The sequence below is a fragment of the Salmo salar genome, chromosome 27 (genome assembly GCF_965601325.2).
Source record: "Salmo salar chromosome 27, fSalSal1, whole genome shotgun sequence".
Classification (NCBI taxonomy): domain Eukaryota; kingdom Metazoa; phylum Chordata; class Actinopteri; order Salmoniformes; family Salmonidae; genus Salmo; species Salmo salar.
Window position 1 is genome coordinate 16,587,716 of NC_138317.1, and position 22,235 is coordinate 16,609,950.

Consider the following 22,235-nt stretch of genomic DNA (forward strand, 5'->3'; position numbering starts at 1 on the left):
GCTGAGTCTCACATCAGAGAAGAAAGCCGGAGAATAGAGGAGCTCAGATATTGAGGGAGACCGAAAGAAAAGACAGAAATAAAGGGTTAGAGAGGGAGGAGAGATGTCCGGTGAGAGAAAGAAAGATGTGGAATGCATGGAGTAGACTGAAAGGTGGAGGAAAAGGATGAGGGAGAGGGGGAAGTAGATTGAGGTAAGTGAGTGATAGAAAATGAGTAATCGAGAGCAACCAGCACCAGGCGCTATTATAGCACTATAACGATTCACTAAGTGAGAGGCATAGCTGAAAAAAAAAGAGAGAAAAAGGAAAGACTTACTATTGTAGCTTGACGTAGTGGTGCTCTAGCCGAACTGAAACTCTACTCTATAGGATGTCTGACTTCTATTTATCAGTGCATCATTCAGCCTTGAAGGCATAGGAAGTAGAATCAGTGAATTTCTCTCCAGCGGGTGGCTGAGGAGTAAGGGGAAGGGAGGCGGCACACACTCTGAAAAGTCTCTGGATCTTTCCCTCTTTTCTCCTCTGACTTTTGCACAATTCCTATGTTTTTCTCACCTCCTCTCCTATTTTTCTTCCATATACGTTTCCGTCTGGTTCATTTATTTTTATGTCTGTCTGTGTCTATCCTTTCCCCATCCTATGCCTTGTCCACTCCTCCCCCTCGTCTCTAGCTGGTGGAGGAGGATGCGTTATTGGTGGGTCTGGACGCGGAGCTACGCGGGCCAGCCAAGTCTATTGGCATGACGGCGCTGCTGCAGACGCTGAGGAGAGCGCTCAGCCACAAGTACCACCAGGAGGTGGCAGCGCTAAAGGAACAACACTGTGCTGAGCTCACCAGACTCAGAGAAGAGAGGGTGCAGGAAAAGAGAGAGAGAGTGAGGGAGGAAGGAGAGGAGGACGTGCAGGTGAAGCTGGACCCGGAGGGCATCAATGGGAGCAAATGCTATATCGAGGGACCCAGCACGGAGGACCAAGGCGTGCAGGAGAGGAGACACCAGGAGAGGGTGGAGGAGGAGATAGCTAAGGTAAGAAGTTGACTGCCGAACAGGGACAATTATAAACCCCCCCGAAAAACAGAGTTATTGTAGGGTACAGACAAACTTAGGTATGAAATTCATGTTTTCTACATAGTTTTTTCCCAAAAAATTGATTTCCTAACGACGAACATTTTTGTATTCTGAACAACCTCCTTTCCTGACGTGTTTGTATCTCTGAGGTCCTATTGTTCTTTGAAGAGTATAACCAAAACTGATCTTGTAGAATGACTTAAAACTAACAAGCAAGAAAACATATCCTAAACAAATCCATATGCACTAACTGAAACTAATGGTATGGATTTTTTTCCTAATAATAATGTAAAATTAACATCTGTACAGAAAAACTCATGTGAAGGCCAAATTACAGAGGAGGAACTTCTTGATGCAATTAAAGCCTTTAAGGCTGGGAAAACTCCAGGGCTGGATGGCATACCAGTGGAAGTATACAAAACCTTTTTTGATATACTCAGAGGACCATTATTAGCATGTTTTAAACACTCCTATATAAATTGTATATTATCAGACACGCAACAAGGTCTGATATCATTATTACTGAAACAGGACCCAAGTGGTAGATCAATCCATAAAAAAAATGTGAGACCTCTTACACTTCAGTGTTGTGATGCAAAAATCCTAGCAAAATGCTTGGCGCATAGAATTAAAAAAGTATTGTCAGATATTCTTCATCCTAATCAGACAGGTTTTTTTTACATTGGAGCTAATATATGACAACCCTATGTTCAAAATAGTAAATAATGGCTACATCTCAGAAAGTTTTTAACTATCTAGAGTAAAACAAGGTTGTCCACTATCGGCATATCTATATATTATTGCCATCGAAATGTTAGCTGTTCAAATTAAATCAAATTTTTATATTAAGGGATTAGATATCCGTGGCTTAACTAAGGTGTCATTGTATGCTGATGATTCATGTTTTGTTATAAAACCACAATTAGAATCTCTCCACGGCCTCATAGAGGATCTAGATACTTTTGCTATCCTCTCTGGATTAAAATCAAATTATGTGTACTATATTATGTATTGAATCACTAAAAAAATGCACATTTTACATTACCGTGTAGTTTATCAATTAAATGGTCTGACGGATATGTGGACATACTCAGTATACAAATCCCAAAAGAAAGAAATGATCTCACTCCAATAACTATTTATAGAAAGTATGCAAAAATAGATAAAATCTTGCTGCTGTGGAAAGGAAAATACCTGTCTATTTGTGGAAAAATCACCCTGATTTAACTTTTTAGTCATATCACAGTTTACCTGTTTGCTTATGGTTTTGCACCTATTGACCTGCTTTTTAAATTATATGAACAAAAAATATTATTTTATTTTTAATGGCAAGCCAGACAAAATTAAAAGGGCCTATTTATATAACGAATATGAATTCGAAATTATTAAAGCATTAGACCTAGATCACTAAAGGCATCAGTCATACAAAAGTTATACTTAAATCCAAACTGAGTAAATTGGTAGGAATGTCTCATCCTATGTTCAAGAATGGCCTTTTTCCCTTTATTCAGATTACACCAGCTCACTTTCGGTTGTTTGAAAAGGAAATAATCTCCAAAATATCGTAATTTTTTTAAACAAGCCTTAGAAAGTTGGTTGCAAAGTTGGTTTAATCCACCTGAAAAGACAGAACAAATAATGCAACAAATATTGTGGTTAAACTCAAATATACTAATTGAGAAAAACATTTTTTTTTTTTTTTTTAAGAAATGTTTAAAAAAAGGTATAATTTTTGTGAATGATATCATAAATAGGACTGGTGGAGTTATGTCACACATGCAGCTAACACAGACATATGGAAATGTCTGCTCTACCCAAAATTACAACCAACTAATTGCAGCATTACCACAAAAATGGAAGAGGCAAGTAGAAGGGGAAACAAGTAAGGAACTTGTATGTCGGCCCTGTATTAAAGAACATAAATGGTTAAAGAAAAGTGTGATAAATAAAAACATTTACCAATTTCATTTAATTAAGGACCAAAAAACTGACAGCTGTGCCATATAAATTGCAAAATAGTTGGGAAGAGATTTTTGATGTACCCATTCCATGGCACATGGTTTATGAATTGATACGCAAAACAACACCTGATTCAAAACCTTTTCAATTTAAATTACTATACAAAATTCTTGCAACCAATAGAATGTTATATATATGGGGGATACAATCTTCCCAGCTCTGCAGATTTTGCTGTAAGGAGGCAGAGTGATTAGAACATTTATTTTGGTATTGTTCATATGTAGCTCGTTTTTGGTCACAGGTCCAGGAATGGCTGAAGAATTGCAACATTTGGCTAGAACTAACGCTGCAGATAGCAATACTGGGGGATTTGAAAAGCCATAGTCAATCAATCAATAACATAATTATTTTAGCAAAAAAAGTCTAAATTAAAAATAATCTGTAGAAGCTATGAGAATAGACAGGTTCAGTACTTTTGTGAAGCATCACGTCTAAAAAATATATGGCAAATAGAAATCCAAAATGGATAGTGTTGAGAGATAGATGGGAGGGGTTGAATGGAGCTGAAGGGTGGGACTAATAACAAGATAACCAATGTTAAACATACGGGGTCTGTAAAATGTATGTAGGTTCAGACATTTTGTGAAATAGCACAGTTACAAATATAAATGAAATTGGATGGACATCAGAAATAGAGGAAAGACTAAAAACAAACAAAATATAACTATATATTCTGTCTGTAAAATGTGTATAATATGTATAAACTGAAGATAGAAGTCTAAGTGTTATTGTTTATTAGTTTACTCCAATTGGGGGTGGGGTGGTAGGGTTTGCTGGGAATAATAAAGGTATATTCTAAAAAAAAAAAGTATGTATATCTATATAGATATGTGTATGTATATATGTGTATGGATATATATATATATATATATATTTATTTATTTATTTATTTATTTACCAAAAAAAAGATATAGGGGATTGGAAATTATGCAGACAATTACCTTGATGGAAGCAACAATCTTTCCGCAATATTTAGCTGATCCACCCCATAAGAAAAAAAATAAAATAAAAAAATAAAACACATCCTTGAGAATATTGGTGAGTTAAGGCATTTGGCAGTTTTTTTTATGTGCAGCCTTTGTATGTTTAAAGCACTAACTGTATCTTAGGGCGTAGTGAATCCTGTGAACTTCAAAAAATAACACACACGGTAGTCGTAAGTACTTATGTACAAAGCATGCATTTTAACCTGCTCCGAAGGGTTTTTGATAGGAAGATGCTCTTTTAGCATTTATTTGTGAGGAGCAGTGCTTTTAGTCATTCTATCTAGATTGAATTGCCTTTCAAATTATTATTTTTTGCCTTTCACTTGTCAACATTACATTTAAACCATTCCACTATGATGGGCTCATACGCATATCTCCTAGGTCATAGTTCAGATGTCGGTGGAGTTTGCCCAGCAAAGCGAATTGGCCCGAATCACCAAGAGCGCCCACGAGACCACCTCAGCCATGCAGACCCAGTCCGAGGAGGACGAGGCAGGGGTGGAAGAGGAGCAGCAGACCCCTAGGAGCTCACTCACCAATGGCATCTCTCTGGAGGAGATGCAAAGGAGGTTCGTGGAGGAAAAAGAAAGGCTGGAGAAAGAGCTGGAGGAGAGGACTGCGGAGCTCCATGGGATTAAAGAGCAGCTTCGCCGCAGAGGTCCAGGATCTGAGCAGGTTAGCATTGGGGGATTTCTGGATAGTTTGATTTGCACAGTAGCATGTGTTCATTGTTTGTTTGGGGTTACGACACCTAGGTTGGCATTAGTTGCTAAGATGCACAGGCTTAGGACTTGGATGAGTTTTTAAGCTCTTCGAAACATGCAATCTAAACATAAAACCACTCTCCGTAGAAGCTGAATGTAGTTCTGTGTTAAATGACGAGTTTGAAAATGAAGTGAAGTGATTTTCATTCACCTGCCAAGTATTGTCTCGTCTAACCCATTGCTCTCCATATTGAGAAGCACTTAGTGGGTTAAACCACTTGATCGCCAAGGGAGGGATATTATTATACCTCACATGGTGTGCTTTGCTTTGTACAAACCCTTCAGGGGCCTTTTGAAGGATAACACTGTGTCCTTACATTCGTTGTCTCCCTCTCTCCTTCTAGCTCTTTTTCTCAATACTTTTTTAGCCTAAGCCATAGCCTACTATCACATCATGTCCAAAGTGTTCTTAATCGAAGAGGCTGTGACGTCTAACCGAATATGCTTCACTCGGCCGCAATATTGGCTACACCCACAGGGCGCTTATTTTCATTAGGAAGACCGTAGCCTATTTGCTAGCATTGTCACCAAAAGTATGTATGAGACATAAACTAACGCAACACCAAAAAGTATATGCCATAGTAACTTTTCGTTTAGAGTTTTGGCATTGCTAAAGGGTCTAACAAGCCTCAATGTAACAGTGCTTGCCTACTTTCCCTAAAAGTGTACAGTAGATATTTCTATGTCCTCATAAGTGATAAGTGTGGGAGAAAATATAAGCACCGTTGTGGTATGATCTGAGTACTTGAGCTGTCATTCGAGCCCTGTGTTTTACACGCTTGAGATACAGTATTTATGCTGAATTAAATATTCATTTATTTTGAAAGCTCACTGTGTGGATGTCCTGCCCACACTCATGGTGTGCTGCTGACACACACAAACACACCCCTTGCAACGCCAGGCTTTTCACAAAACCTCCTAACACACACTAAAAACGACTCCTGTAATGTTGAAGACAACTTCGAAAAAAAGTTATTTACAGTTGAAGTCGGAAGTTTACATGCACCTTAGTCAACTACATTTAAACTCAGTTTTTCACAATTCCTGACATTTAATCCTTGTAGAAATTCGCTGTTTTAGGTCAGTTAGGATCACCACTTCATTTTAAGAATGTGAAATGTCAGAATAATAGAATGATTTATTTAAGCTTTTATTTCTTTCATCACATTCCCAGTGGGTCAGAAGTTTACATACATACACTCAATTAGTATTTGGTAGCATTGCCTTTTTAAATTGTTTAACTTGGGTCAAATGTTTTGGGTAGCCTTCCACAAGCTTCCCACAATAAGTTGGGTGAGTTTTGGGCCATTCCTCCTGACAGAGCTGGTGTAACTGAGTCAGGTTTGTAGGCCTCCATGCTCCCACACACTTTTTCAGTTCTGCCCACAAATTTTCTATAGGATTGAGGTCAGGGCTTTGTGATGGGCACTCCAATACCTTGACTTTGTTGTTCTTAAGCCATTTTGCCACAACTTTGGAAGTATGCTTGGGGTCATTATCTATTTGGAAGACCCATTTGCGACCAAGCTTTAACTTCCTGACTGATGTCTTGAGATGTTTCTTCAATATATCCACATAATTTTCCTACCTCATGATGCCATCTATTTTGTGAAGTGCACCAGTCCCTCCTGCACCAAAGCACCCCCACAACATGATGCTGCCACCCCCGTGCTTCACGGTTGGGATGGTGTTCTTCGGCTTGCGAGTATCCCCCGTTTTCCTCCTAACATAACGATGGTCATTATGGCCAAACAGTTCTATTTTTGTTTCATCAGACCAGAGGACATTTCTCCAAAAAGTACGATCTTTGTCCCCATGTGCAGTTGTAAACCGTAGTCTGGCTTTTTTATGGCGGTTTTGAAGCAGTGGCTTCTTCCTTGCTGAGCAGCCTTTCAGGTTATGTTGATATAGGACTCGTTTTACTGTGGATATAGATACTTTTCTACCGGTTTCCTACAGCATCTTCACAAGGTCCTTTGCTGTTGTTCTGGGATTGATTTGCACTTTTCGCACCAAAGTACGTTCATCTCTAGGAGACAGAACGTGTCTCCTTCCTGAGCGGTATGACGGCTGCGTGGTCCCATGGTGTTTATACTTGCGTACTATTGTTTGTAGAGATGAACGTGGTGCCTTCAGGCATTTGGAAATTGCTCCCAAGTATGAACCAGACTTGTGGAGGTTTACAATTTTTTTTCTGCGGTCTTGGCTGATTTCTTTCGATTTTGCCATGATGTCAAGCAAAGAGGCACTGAGTTTGAACGTAGGCCTTGAAATACATCCAGAGGTACACCTCCAATTGACTCAAATTATGTCAATTAGCCTATCAGAAGCTTCTAAAGAAATGACATCATTTTCTGGAATTTTCCAAGCTATTTAAAGGCATAGTCAACTTAGTGACCCACTGGAATTGTGATGCAGTGAATTATAAGTGAAATAATCTGTATGTAAACAATTGTTGGAAAAATTACTAGTGTCATGCACAAAGTAGATGTCCTAACCGACTTGCCAAAACTATAGTTTGTTAACAAGAAATGTGTGGAGTGGTTGAAAAACGAGTTTTAATGACTCCAACCTAAGTGTATGTAAACTTCAGACTTCAACTGCAATTGCCGGATTGTGTTTTTTGGTTGTCAGGGTTGTTCATAGCTGGAGTTTGCATGCATTTAGGCTACTTTTTCCCCTTTGTGTGTGTGTGTGTGTGTTTGCTTAGCTACCAGATAGTGTTCACGCCACTGCGTCACAAATGTTCTAACATTTTGAGTCGAAGCATCAAACAGCCATTTTATGTTATTGTGAATGTTATCATTTTGGTCATTGAATAAATTAAGGCTACTTGCTTTTTTTTATTGCAGATGGGATATTCCTCTGAGGGAGAGAGTGAGAGAAAAGCAAGTAGAAAGAAGGAAAGAGCAAAAGCGCAAGTGAAAAGCAGAGTCTCACAGAAAGAAAAGGTAATGTTTTTATTTTACAATTCAGTTCTACCTCTACTACTTTCCACCTCAGCCTAAAAGACATCAGAGTTGCACTCAGTCCATAGTGATGATGCAGTTTTTCAGTGGTTGATGGAGACTTACTCTCAGTATTGTGAGGTAGAATGTCTTCGGAGTTGTGTTCAGAATCCCTAAATGTTATTCAGTGTTTGATGAATGGAGACTCACTTTCAGTTGTGTGAATTGAAATGTCTTCAGGCTATTTTTAGGCAACCAGCCCCCGAAGGCCCATGATGGCTGTCGCTTTTGGCACCTTGGATGTGTTTAGTTATTAATATGTTATACCCTCAGTACATTAAATCCTGTTCATCTATTGACTGTGTTTACTGACGTTCAGTTAGGACTATGTGCTCTTTGCATAATAGCCTAACTTATAGTGACATGAAGAGTACCTACTCTTTTCGTTTCTAATTTAAATGTCAAACTGTTAAATCTCAACCAAATGACGAAATATAAAGATTGAAGCTCAAAGGTAAAAAGATTGTGGCAGAAACCTCAACAGCCTTCACCAGTACACACAATGTGGTCATTTAGGAATCAACATGAACATCTCTTGATTAGTATTCTGAATGAGCAGCATTTCTGTTCCCTCACCATGAGAGGGAGCCACTCTACTTCCTGCATCAGCCCTTGACTCAGGTGCACCTGTTGCCATAACAGCACAAAGATACTAGTGTTTCCCTGGCTTCCATGGATTTGTGTGTGTGTGTGTGTGTGTGTGTGTGTGTGTGTGTGTGTACTGGTGCGTGCTGCGACTCTCGTCTGATTTGAATCCACTTTCCTTATAATGGTCATGCCTTCAGCTCGCCTTGCCGTCTCATGTTTCCAGGAATCGTCAACACAGTGTGAAAGTCTGTGCTTGTCTGTAAACGGGTGATAATGACAGGGCTGTTGTCGTTCTTCTCCCTCCTGCCGGTCCATCCATTGAAGAAGAGGGGAGAAGAGGAAGGTGAGGAAGATGAAGAGGTCAGGAGGAAGAGGCCCATGGGTGGAAATATCTCGTCACAAGATAGAGAGGATGACTCTTCTTGTCCAGATCATCAAGTCATCACTACTGAGAGGTATGACAGAAATGTTCTATACTTTATATTTCATTTATATCGTAGAGAACATATTTAATTCCTGTGCACGTGTCATGATTTACCTCTGCACATTTATTGTATATTTTAGACCAGAGAATTGTTTCATTTTTTTATACCCACATACAGTGCCTTCGGAAAGTATTCAGACGCCTTTGTCCATATTTTGTTACGTTACAACCTTATTCTAAAAAGGATTAAACATTTTTTTTTATCCTCAGCAATCTACACACAATACCCCATAATTACAAAACAAAAACAGTAAAACATTTTTTTTTTTTTTACAAATGTATTAAAAAGAAAAAACACACATTGTTTACTTAAGTATTCAGACCCTTTTTTACGAGACTCAAAATTGAGCTCAGATGCATCCTGTTTCCATTCATCATCCTTGATGTTTATACACCTTGATTGGAGTCCACCTTTGGTAAATTCAATTGATTGGACATGATTTGGAAAGGCACACACCTGTCTATTCAAGGTCCCGCAGTTGACAGTGCACATCAGCACAAAAACCAAGCCATGAGGTTGAAGGAATTGTCCGTAGAGCTCTGAGACAGGACTGTGTCAAGGCACAGATCTGGGGAAGGGTACCAAAAAATGTCTGCAGCATTGAAGGTCCCCAAGAACAGTGGCCTCCATCATTCTTAAATGGAAGAGGTTCGGAACCACCAAGACACTTCCAAGAGCTGGCCGCCCGTCAAAACTGAGCAATCCGGGAGCTGACAAAAACCTGATGGTCATTCTAACAGAGCTCTTGAGTTCCTCTGTGGAGATGGGAAAACCTTCCAGAGGGACAACCATCTCTGCAGCACTCCACCAATCAGGACTTTATGGTAGAGTGGCCAGACGGACGCCACTCCTCAGTTAAAGGCACATGACAGCCAGCTTGGCACCCAAAGGACTCTCAGACAATGAGAAACAAGATTGTCTGGTCTGATGAAACCAAGACTCTTTGGCCTGAATGCCAAGCATCACTTCTGGAGGAAACCTGGTACCATCCCTACAGTGAAGCATGGTGGTGGCAGCATCATGCTATGGGTATGTTTTTCATCGGCAGGGACTGGGAGAATAGTCAGGATTGAGTGATAGAGGACGGAGCAAAGTACAAAGAGATACTTGATGAAAACTTCTCCAGAGCACTCAGGACCTCAGACTGGGGCAAATGTACACCTTCCAACAGGACAACGATCCTAAGCTCACAGCCAAGACAACGCAGGAGTGGCTTCGGGACCAGTCTCTGAATGTCCTTGAGTGGCCCAGCCTGAGCCCAGACTTGAACCCGATCGAACATCGCTGGAGAGACCTGAAAATAGCTGGACAGCAATGCTCCCCATCCAACCTGACAGAGCTTGAGAGGATCTGCAAAGAAGAATGGGAGAAACTCCCCAAATACATGTGTGCCAAGCTTGTAGTATCATACCCAAGAAAACTCGAGGCTGTAATCGCTGCCAAGGGTGCTTCAACAAAGTACTGAGTCAAGGGTCTGAATACTTATGTAAGTGATATTTCAGTAAAAGTATATATTTTTTATGAATTTGCAAAAAATTCTAAACCTGCTTTTGCTTTGTCCTTGTGGGGTATTGTGTGTAGATTGATGAGGGGAACGATTTAATACATTTTAGAATAAGAATGTAACTTAACAAAATGTGGTTAAAGTCAAGGGGTCTGAATACTTTCCGAAAGCACTGTATAAACTGATAAAAGGTTAGACGGACAAGGGACCCGATCTATACTAAAATGTCTTAAGTATAAGTTGTGTTCTAGACTGACTATGTATGTACATTGTAATACTTTTATATAAGTGGGTTAATTCAGCAGGTGCTCTTAAAGAGCAAAATTAAAATATTTTAGCTACTATTTATTTATTTTCGATACACAAGTTTCTTCAAAAAGAGATGTATGCAGTGAATATGACCAAGCACCACGTTTCAAGAAAAAATATGTGATTTCGGCATATATTTGTCATCAAATTTCATCTGATCTTCACCTAAGTCACACCAATAGACAGTGTGGTTAAACTAATAACACACAAATTATTGTATTTTTCTTGTCTATATTGAATACATAATTTAAACATTCACAGTGTAGGTTGGAAAAAGTATGTGAACCCCGAGGCTAATGACTTCACCACAACCTAATTGGAGTCAGGAGTCAGCTAACCTGGAGTCCAATCAATGAGACAAGATTGGAGATGTTGGTTAGAGCTGCCTTGCCCTTTGGAAAACACTCCCAAAATGTAGCTATTTATTTTTTATTATAAAAAAAAGTAACCTTTATTTAACCAGGTAGGCCAGTTAAGAACAAGTTCTCATTTACATCTGCGACCTGGCCAAGATAAAGAAAAAGCAGTGCGACAAAAACAGAGTTACCACATGGGATAAACAAATGTACAGTCAATAACAAAATAGAAAAATCTGGATACAGTGTGTGCAAATAAAATAGGGAGGTAAGGCAATAAATAGGCCAATAGAGCCAAAGTAATTACAATTTAGCAATTTACACTGGAGTGATATATGTGCAAGAAGAAATACTGGTGTGCAAAAGAGCAGAAAAACAAATATGGGGATGAGGTAGTTGGTTGGATGGGCTATTTACAGATGGGCTGTATAAGCTGCTCTGACAGCTGACGCTTAAATTTAGTGAGGGAGATATACAGTGAGGGAAAAAAGTATTTGAAAGTATTTGATCCCCTGCTGATTTTGTACGTTTGCCCACTTACAAAGAAATGATCAGTCTATAATTTAAATGATAGGTTTATATGAACAGTGAGAGACAGAATAACAACCAAAAAAATCCAGAACAACGCATGTCAAAAATGTTATAAAATTATTTTCATTTTAATGAGGGAAATAAGTATTTGACCCCTCTGCAAAACATGACTTAGTACTTGGTGGCAAAACCCTTGTTGGCAATCAGAGGTCAGACGTGTCTTGTAGTTGGCCACAGGTTTGCACACATCTCAGGAGGGTTTTTGTCCCACTTCTCTTTGCAGATCTTCTCCAAGTCATTACGGTTTCGAAGCTGACGTTTGGCAACTCGAACCTTCAGCTCCCTCCACAGATTTTCTATGGGATTAAGGTCTGGAGACTGGCTAGGCCACTCCAGGACCTTAATGTGCTTCTTCTTGAGCTACTCCTTTGTTGCCTTGGCCGTGTGTTTTGGGTCATTGTCATGCTGGAATACCCATCCACGACCCATTTTCAATGCCCTGGCTGAGGGAAGGAGGTTCTCACCCAAGATTTGACAGTTCATGGCCCCGTCAAATGATGCGGTGAAGTTGTCCTGTCCCCTTAGCAGAAAAACACCCCCAAAGCATAATGTTTCCACCTCCATGTTTGACGGTGGAGATGGTGTTGTTGGGGTCATAGGCAGCATTCCTCCTCCTCCAAACACGGCGAGTTGAGTTGATGCCAAAGAGCTCCATTTTGGTCTCATCTGACCACAACACTTTCACCAGTTGTCCTCTGAATCATTCAGATGTTCATTGGCACACTTCAGACGGGCATGTATATGTATTCTTGAGCAGGGGGACCTTGCGGGTGCTGCAGGATTTCAGTCCTTCACGGCGTAGTGTGTTACCAATTGTTTTCTTGGTGACAATGGTCCCAGCTGCCTTGAGATCATTGCCAAGATCCTCCCGTGTAGTTCTGGGCTGATTCCTCACCGTCCTCATGATCATTGCAACCCCACGAGGTGAGATCTTGCATGGAGCCCCAGGCTGAGGGATATTGACAGTTCTTTTGTGTTTCTTCCATTTGCGAATAATCGCACCAAATGTTGTCACCTTCTCACCAAGCTGCTTGGCGATGGTCTTGTAGCCCATTCCAGCCTTGTGTAGGTCTAAAATCTTGTCCCTGACATCCTTGGAGAGCTCTTTGGTCTTGGCCATGGTGGAGAGTTTGGAATCTGATTGATTGATTGCTTCTGTGGACATGTGTCTTTTTTAGAGGTAACAAGCTGCGGTTAGGAGCACTCCCTTTAAGAGTGTGCTCCTAATCTCAGCTCGTTACCTGTATAAAATACACCTGGGAGCCAGAAATCTTTCTGATTGAGAGGGGGTCAAATACTTATTTCCCTCATTAAAATGCAAATCAGTTCATAACATTTTTGATATGCGTTTTTCTGGATATTTTTGTTGTTATTCTGTCTCTCACTGTTCAAATAAACCTACCATTAAAATTATAGACTGATCCTTTCTTTATCAGTGGGCAAACATACAAAATCAGCAGGGGATCAAATACTTTTTCCCCCCACTGTAAGTGTCCATCTTCAGTGATTTTTGCAATTTGTTCCAGTCATTGGCAGCAGAGAACTGGAAGGAAAGGTGGCCAAAGGAGGTGTTGGCTTTGGGGATGACAAGTGAAATATGGAGCGCGTGCTACGGGTGGGTGTTGCTATTGTGAGCTGGGATAAGGCGGGGCTTTACCTAGCAAAGACTTATAGATGACTTGGAGCCGGTGGGTTTGGCGACGAATATGTAGCGAGGACCAGCCAACGAGAGCATACATGTCTCAGTGGTGGTTAGTATATGGGGCTTTGGTGACAAAACGGATGGCACTGTGATGGACTGCATACAATTTGCTGAGTAGAGTGTTGGAGGCTATTTTGTAAATGACATCGCCGAAGTCCAGGATCAGTAGGATAAGTCAGTTTTATGAGGGTATGTTTGGCAGCATGAGTGAAGAAGGCTTTGTTTGCGAAATAGGAAGCCGATTCTAGATTTAACTTTGGATTGGAGATGCTTAATGTGAGTCTGGAAGGAGAGTTTACAGTCTAGCCAGACACCTAGGTATTTAAAGTTGTCCACATATTCTAAGTCAGAACCACAAGAACCTCTATTCACATGAAGCATTGCCTGATGTGGACCATGCCTCGGACAAAGGTGATCTCAGAAGACCTAATATTAAGAATTGTTGACTTGCATAAAGCTGGAAAGGGTTGCAAAAGTATCTCTAAAAGCCTTGATGTTCATCAGTCCACGGTAAGACCAATTGTCTATAAATGGAGAAAGTTCAGCACTGTTGATACTCTCCTAGGAGTGGCCGTCTTGCAAAAATGACTGCAAGAGCACAGGGCAGAATGCTCATTGAAGTTAAGAAGAATGCTAGTGTCAGCTAAAGACTTGCAGAAATCTCTGGAACATGCTAACATCTTTGTTGACGAGTCTACGATATGTAAAACTCGAAACATGAATGGTGTCCATGGGAGGACACCACGGAAGAAGCCACTGCTGTTAAAAAAAACATTGCTGCACGTCTGAAGTTTGCAAAAATGTACCTGGATGTTCCACAGCGCTACAGGCTAAATATTCTGTGGACAGATGAAACTACAGTTGAGTTGTTTGGAAGGAACACAGAACACTGTGTGGAGAAAAAAAGCCACCGCACACCAGCATCAAAACCTCATCCCAGCTGTAAAGTATGGTGGGGTTAGCGTCATGATTTGGGGCTGCTTCGGGCCTGGACAGCTTGCTCTCATTGACGGAAAATGAATTCCCAAGTTTATCAGCACATTTTGCAGGAGAATGTAAGGCTATCTGTCTGCAAATTGAAGCTCAACAGAAGTTAGGTGATGCAACAGGACAACAACCCAAAACACAGAAGTAAGTCAACAACAGAATGGCTTCCACAGAAGAAAATACCCCTTCTGGAGTGGCCCAGTCAGAGTCCTGACCTCAACCCAATTGAGATGTTGTGGCATGACCCCAAGAGAGCAGTTCACACCAGACATTTCAAGAATATTTCTGAACTGTAATAGTTTTGTAAAGAGGAATGGTCCAAAATGCCTCCTGACCGTTGTGCAGGTCTGATCCGCAATTACAGAAAAAGTTTGGTTTAGGTTATTGCTGCCAAAGGAGGGTTATTAAATCCAAGTTTTCACATACTCTTTCCACCCTGCATTGTGAATGTTTACATGGTGTGCTCAAAGTCATGAAAACGTATAATTGTTTGTGTGTTATTAGTTTAAGCAGACTGTCTATTGTTGTGACCTCGATAAAGATCAGATCAAATTTTATGACCAATTTATGCAGAAATCCAGGTATTTCCAAAGGGTTCACATACTTTTTCTTGCCACTGTACATATGTAGTTAACCAAAGCACTTGTGCAGTATGCGTCTTGCCAACCTCACCCGTAACAAAAATATTTGTTTTAAGTGAATGAAAGACCATAATCTTTGCTCAACAACATTTCATATTTTTGTTTATTTTCTTCTTTCCGCAGGAATCTGCTGCGTAAGGCTAACGAGAGCCTCCGACAGGTGCTGAGTGATGTGCTCAAGACCACAGCGGCCGCTGAGGAAACCATCGGGCGCCATGTGGAGGGGCTACTGGTACCCCCCTCCTCCTCACAGAGACCCACCTGGCAAAGAGCAGCAGGCGAGCCCTTTAGGCCTGCCACAGGGGCTGCTGAAGGTTCGTTGAGCAGCCAATTTCAAATCAACCCCTACCACCTATGCATGTTGTGAGAAGTAAAATGGGGTCAGCAATGTTGCTCATCTGGGCCTTACTGGTGTCACAGTTAAGCTACATCTCTAACAAACACATCTGATTACACTTAACTGAAGACCAGGATTAGTAGCTAGGGCTGCGACAACGTGTGACACCAATTATTTTATTTATTTAACCTTTATTTAACTAGGGAAGTCAGTTAAGAACAAATTCTTATTTACAATGACGGCCTAGGAACAGTGGGTTAACTGCCTTGTTCAGGGGCAGAACGACAGATTTTTACCTTGTCAGCTCGGGGATTTGATCTAGCAACCTTTCGGTTACTGGCCCAACGCTCTAAACAGTAGGCTACCTGCTGCCCCTTCAAGCCCCCTTGGGGATCGGAGTCTTGGAAGAGCACAATAGCACTCCATCAAGATGATATAGATTTCATTAAATAGAGCCAGACAAAACCTAAAGATACAATGAGGTAAGGGAGAGAAGAAGAGATGCAAGGGTTGAGGTCTGGGTGTGTGACAGAAATATACACAGGAGAGGAAAGAAAGATGGAGACAGAATACTTATTGCCAAAAATGCCCATGGTGAATATCATATCAGCTAAAAACAAGAGGAAGCTGCTCCAGTGGGCACGCGATCACCAACAATAGACATTTGAGGAGTGGAAAAACATCGCCTGGTCCGATAAATTCCGGTTCCTGTTGTGTCATGCTGATGACAGAGTAAGGATTTGGCGTAAGCAGCATGAGTACATGGCCCCATCCTGCCTGGTGTCAATGGTACATGCTGCTGGTGGGGGTGCTGTAATGGTGTGGGAAATGTTTTCCTTGCACTCGTTAGGTCCCTTGATACCAATTGAGCAACATTTCCATGCCCCAAATAATTCTGGCTGTTCTTGGGGCAAAGGTGGTTGCAACCCGGTACTAGATGGGTGTACCTAATAAACTGCCAACTGAATGTATAGCGTTAACTTTGCCAATATTCAAAACTTGTATACAGTTTGTGTGAAAGTCAGCTGCGTAACCAAGCTGCTAAAGATACAGGGGGAAAATTCCTATACTGAACAACAAATATAAACGCAACATGCAACAATTATTACAATTTTACCAAGTTACAGTTCATATAAGGAAATAAATCAATTGAAATAAATTCATTAGGCCCTAATCTATTGATTTCACATGGCTGATGAGGGGCGCAGCCAATCAGAATATGTTTTTCCCGACAAAAGGGCTTTATTACAGACAGAAATACTCCCCTCCACCCCTCAGATGATCCGTAGGTGAAGAAGCAGGATGTGGAGGTCCTGGGCTGGCGTGGTTACACGTGGTTGTTAGGCCGGTTGGACGTACTGCCAAATTCTCTAAAACTACATTGTAGGTGGCTTATGGTAGAAAAAAATTAACATTTAAAATCTTTGGCAATGGCTCTGGTGGACATTCCTGCAGTCAGCATGCCAATTGCACGCTCCCTCAACTGGAGTCATCTGTGGTGTTGTGTGACACAACTGCACATTTTAGAGTGGCCTTTTATTGTCCCCAGGACAAGGTGCACCTGTGCAATGATCATGCTGTTTAATCAGTTTCTTGATATGCCACACCTGTCAGGTGGATGGATTATCTTGGCAAAGGATAAATGCTAACTAATAGGGATGTAAACAAATTTGTGCACAGCATTTGAGCGAAATAAGCTTTTTGTGCTTATGGAACATTTCTGGGATTTTTTTTTTCTTCAGCTCATTAAACATGGGACCAACACTTTGCATGTTGCGTTTATATTTTTGTTCAGTGTACATTTAATATCAATGCAAATGTATCTTTATTGTACCAAGCTTTCCGTCAAACTACCCTCATCAGGGTGACCAAAACTTGTAAAATGTATCTCATGTGTACATTTTCCTAATTACAGCCAATGGCTGCTAAGTGCACAATAATCAGTTTCAGTTTGCAGACTGAGAGCAATACATAATGATATCCCCAGGGACCATAGCATTCATGGCAATTTCATCCCAGCGCCAAACATTATTAAAAGTCAAGTTCCCACAGTTACCAGAGGAAAATCAGTCCAGCCAGACTGACACTCCTGTCACTATTAGGCGGTGTTAACTGATGAATCATAGGAATTAATCTAACTCAGGAGGTGACATGGCAATCCTTCACCAATACCTTTTAACCAGACTCTTATTGTAGGGCTACATTTTTCCTGGTCGCTGCCCCATACGACAACCTGGTGTTAACAGAATGTATAATTGCCTCCCGACAATACTTGCTCAACCTTTATTTCACAGATCATAGAATCACACAACTAGATAACTGAATTAAGCAATTGAAGTCAGGTGCACTTGCTCAAGGGCACAGCAGCAGTATACCCTACCCTGGACAATTTTATGGTCCATCCATTCCACCAACCACTGCCTAACTGTCAGACAATAGTGGTTATACCATTACACTCCTTAGCGTCTGTATACTCATCTCATCTCTTGGTATGTGGCCCGAAGGTGGAGTCCCCAAACATGACAAGTGTGTTTAAGACACAATGCCCTGCCAAGCTTAACAATATGCCTCTCCCTTATGTGTCTACAGGCTTAAGGGGATACTGCGAGACTGGCATTTTTAAGTGCAATGACTGGAAGTCTACAGGTACATTTGGTATGGCTAGTTAGCAAACTACTGCTAACCTCCTTCAAACTGCATGCAGAGACATGAACATGTTATTCACAAGTTCATCTGGCTCTGGGTAAGTGGATAAATGCCAGAATCTTGCAGTATCCCTTTAAGTGGTAAAGCCTGCTCTAGTGTGGGAACATCTCCCCTCAAGTAAACATCTGCCTGCCCTCTCTACACACATGAGACATACACACACATGCATGCGTGCATAGCTAGGGTTAATTATTGTGGTTAGATTTTACAGTTCAGAGAACTAGTTAGTTAACCAACCGCTTGACTTTTTTTGTTACCTTTTTCAAATGCTCTTGTATTTTATCAATGAAGTATAGCTGTTGACGGGTTATTTGACTGTGACGTGAACTGAAAAAGAATCAATGTGCACAATAGTACTGACTCCTTATTGAGATTTTGTTTTCACAAAGTACATGACATTCAGGGTTCTCCTCTTCCCCCTTCAGAGAGACCCTCCCTCCTGAGAATGAAGAGGCAATTGTGGATCATTCATTAACATAATGTCTGTTCTTTCCTGTTTTAGTTCTGTGTCTGGGGTGGCACTACCAGTCAGCTAGGATTGAGACTATAAAGCCCTGCTTTCATGTGATATTGCAGCTGGGGATTTTAACAAAGCAAATGAAAGAAAACGCTACTGGAGTTCTATCAACACATTACCTGTAGTACTCGTGCCTCAAAAACTCTAGACCATTGTTACTCTCCCTTCCGGGATGGCTACAAGGCCCTCCCCCACCCTCCCTTCGGCAAATCAGATCATGACTCCATTCTATGCTGAAGACACATTTGACCAGCTGGCTGGAGTGTTTACGGACATATTCAATCTCTCCCTATCCCAGTCTGCTATCCCCACTTGCTTCTAGATGTCCACAATTGTTCCTGTACCCAAGAAAGCTAAGGTAACTGAACTAAATGACAATCGCCCCGTAGCACTCACTTCTTTCATCACGAAGTGCTTTGAGAGGCTAGTTAACGATCATATCACTTCCACCTTAACTGCCACCCTAGATCCACTTCAATTTGCATATCGCCCCAATAGGTCCACAGACGATGCAATCACCATCACACTGCACACTGCACACTGCCTTATCCCATCTGGACAAAAGGAATACCTATGTAAGAATGCTGTTCATTGACTACAGCTCAGCATTTGACACCATAGTACCCTCCAAGTTCATCATTAAGCTTGGGGCCATGGGTCTGAACCCCGCCCCATCGTGGACTTCATTACGGGCCACCACCCAGGTAGTGAAGGGAGGAAACCACACCTCCACTTCGCTGATCCTCAACACGGGCTCCACAAGGGTGAGTGCTCAGCCTCCTCCTGTACTCCCTGTTCACCCATGCCTGCGTGGCCATGCACGCCTCCAACTCAATCAAGTTTTCAGACGGCACAACAGTGGTAGGCCTGATTACCAACAATGGCGAGACAGCCTACAGGGAGGAGGTGAGGGCCCTGGCGGAGTGGTGCCAGGAAAATAACCTCAACGTCAACAAAATGAAGGAGCTGATCGTGGACTTCCGAAGACAGCAGAGGGAGCACACCCATATCCACATCGACAGGACAGCAGTGGAGAAGGTGAAAAGCTTCAAGTTCCTCGGCGTACACATCACTGTCTGAAATGGTCCACCCACAAAGACAGTGAAGAAAGTGCAACAGCTCTTCTTCAACCTGCACCGCCTGCAACCGCAAGGCTCTCCAGAGGATGGTGCAGGCTGCCCAACGCATCACCGGGGGCACACTGCCTGCCCTCCAGGACACCTACAGCACCCAATGTTACAGGAAGGTTCACCCCACTTTCATCCAGAAGGTGAGGTCAGTACAGGTGCATCAAAGCTGGGACCGAGAGACTGAAAAACAGCTTGTATCTCAAGGCCATCAGACTGTTAAATAGCCATCACTAGCCGGCTACCACCCGGTTGGTCAACCCTGCACCAGTGATTTACATGTACATAGACATGGAATCACTGGTCACTTTAATAATGGAACACTAGTCACTTTACTAAAGTTTACATGCTGTTTTACTAATTTCATATGTATATACAGAATTCTAATGTACACTGCTCAAAAAAATAAAGGGAACACTAAAATAACACATCCTAGATCTGAATGAATGAAATAAACTTATTAAATACTTTTATCTTTACATAGTTGAATGTGCTGACAACAAAATCACACAAAAATAATTAATGGAAATCCAATTTATCAACCCATGGAGGTCTGGATTTGGAGTCACACTCAAAATTAAAGTGGAAAACCACACTACAGGCTGATCCAACTTTGATGTAATGTCCCTAAAACAAGTCAAAATGAGGCTCAGTAGTGTGTGTGGCCTCCACGTGCCTGTATGACCTCCCTACAACGCCTGGGCATGCTCCTGATGAGGTGGCGGATGGTCTCCTGAGGGATCTCCTCCCAGACCTGGACTAAAGCATCCGCCAACTCCTGGACAGTCTGTGGTGCAACGTGGCGTTGGTGGATGGAGCGAGACATGATGTCCCAGATGTGCTCAATTGGTTTCAGGTCTGGGGAACGGGCGGGCCAGTCCATAGCATCAATGCCTTCCTCTTGCAGGAACTGCTGACACACTCCAGCCACATGAGGTCTAGCATTGTCTTGCATTAGGAGGAACCCAGGGCCAACCGCACCAGCATATGGTCTCACAAGGGGTCTGAGGATCTCATCTCGGTACCTAATGGCAGTCAGGCTACCTCTGGCAAGCACATGGAGGGCTGTGCGGCCACCCAAAGAAATGCCACCCCACACCATGACTCACCCACTGCCAAACCGGTCATGCTGGAGGATGTTGCAGGCAGCAGAACGTTCTCCACGGCGTCTCCAGACTGTCACGTCTGTCACATGTGCTCAGTGTGAACCTACTTTCATCTGTGAAGAGCACAGGGCGCCAGTGGCGAATTTGCCAATCTTGGTGTTCTCTGGCAAATGCCAAACGTCCTGCACGGTGTTGGGCTGTAAGCACAACCCCCACCTGTGGACGTCGGGCCCTCATACCACCCTCATGGAGTCTGTTTCTGACCGTTTGAGCAGACACATGCACATTTGTGGCCTGCTGGAGGTCATTTTGCAGGGCTCTGGCAGTGCTCCTCCTGCTCCTCCTTGCACAAAGGCGGAGGTAGCGGTCCTGCTGCTGGGTTGTTGCCCTCCTACAGCCTCCTCCACGTCTCCTGATGTACTGGCCTGTCTCCTGGTAGCGCCTCCATGCTCTGGACACTACGCGGACAGACACAGCAAACCTTCTTGCCACAGCTCGCATTGATGTGCCGTCCTGGATGAGCTGCACTACCTGAGCCACTTGTGTGGTTTGTAGACTCCGTCTCATGCTACCACTAGAGTGAAAGCACTGCCAGCATTCAAAAGTGACCAAAACATCAGCCAGGAAGAATAGGAACTGAGAAGTGGTCTGTGGTTACCACCTGCAGAACCACTCCTTTATTGGGGGTGTCTTGCTAATTGCCTATAATTTCAACCTGTTGTCTATTCCATTTGCACAACAGCATGTGAAATCTATTGTCAATCAGTGTTGCTTCCTAAGTGGACGATTTGATTTCACAGAAGTGTGATTGACTTGGAGTTACATTGTGTTGTTTAAGTGTTCCCTTTATTTTTTTGAGCAGTATATTTTAGTCAATGCCACTCCGACATTGCTCATCCTAATATTTCTTTATTCCATTCTTTAGATTTATGTTACTTGTTAGATACTACTGGACTGTTGGAGCTAGGCACACAAGCATTTCGCTAAACCGCAATAACATCAATAACAGATGATGCAATCTCTATTGCACTCCACACTTCCCTTTCCCACCTGTGTGAGAATGCTATTCATTGACTACAGCTCAGCGTTAAACACCATAGTGCCCTCAAAGCTCATCAGTAAGCATAGGACCCTGGGACTAAACACATCCCTCTGCAACTGGATCCTGGAGTTCTTGACGGGCCGCCCCCAGGTGCTAAGGGTAGGTAACAACACATCCGCCACGCTGATCCTCAACACGGGGGCCCCTTAGGGGTAGGTGCTCAGTCCCCTCCTGTACTCCCTGTTCACGCACGACTCCAACATCATCAAGTTTGCCAATGGCACAACAGTGGTAGGCCTGATCACTGACAGCCAATAGGGAGGAGGTCAAAGGTGCCAGGACAAGAACCTCTCCCTCAACGTCATCAGGACAAAGGAGATGATTGTGGACTA

The 22,235-nt window shown here is 42.2% G+C and overlaps 1 protein-coding gene across 5 annotated transcripts in view; it reads left to right on the top strand.

Moving 5' to 3' along the window:
* Window positions 1-22,235, top strand: part of LOC106588567 (A kinase (PRKA) anchor protein 9) — a 141,582-nt gene that overhangs the window by 53,934 nt on the left and 65,413 nt on the right. For 3 of the 5 annotated variants that reach the window (XM_045709243.2, XM_045709246.2, XM_045709247.2), the window contains 6 exons: window positions 673-1,026; window positions 4,455-4,748; window positions 7,690-7,788; window positions 8,758-8,888; window positions 15,132-15,322; window positions 17,935-17,991. In XM_045709243.2, the coding sequence (XP_045565199.2) occupies window positions 673-1,026; window positions 4,455-4,748; window positions 7,690-7,788; window positions 8,758-8,888; window positions 15,132-15,322; window positions 17,935-17,991 (1,126 nt within the window). The remainder of the gene's footprint in view (window positions 1-672; window positions 1,027-4,454; window positions 4,749-7,689; window positions 7,789-8,757; window positions 8,889-15,131; window positions 15,323-17,934; window positions 17,992-22,235) is intronic. The other 2 variants (XM_045709245.2, XM_014177703.3) reach the window with 2 other exon arrangements.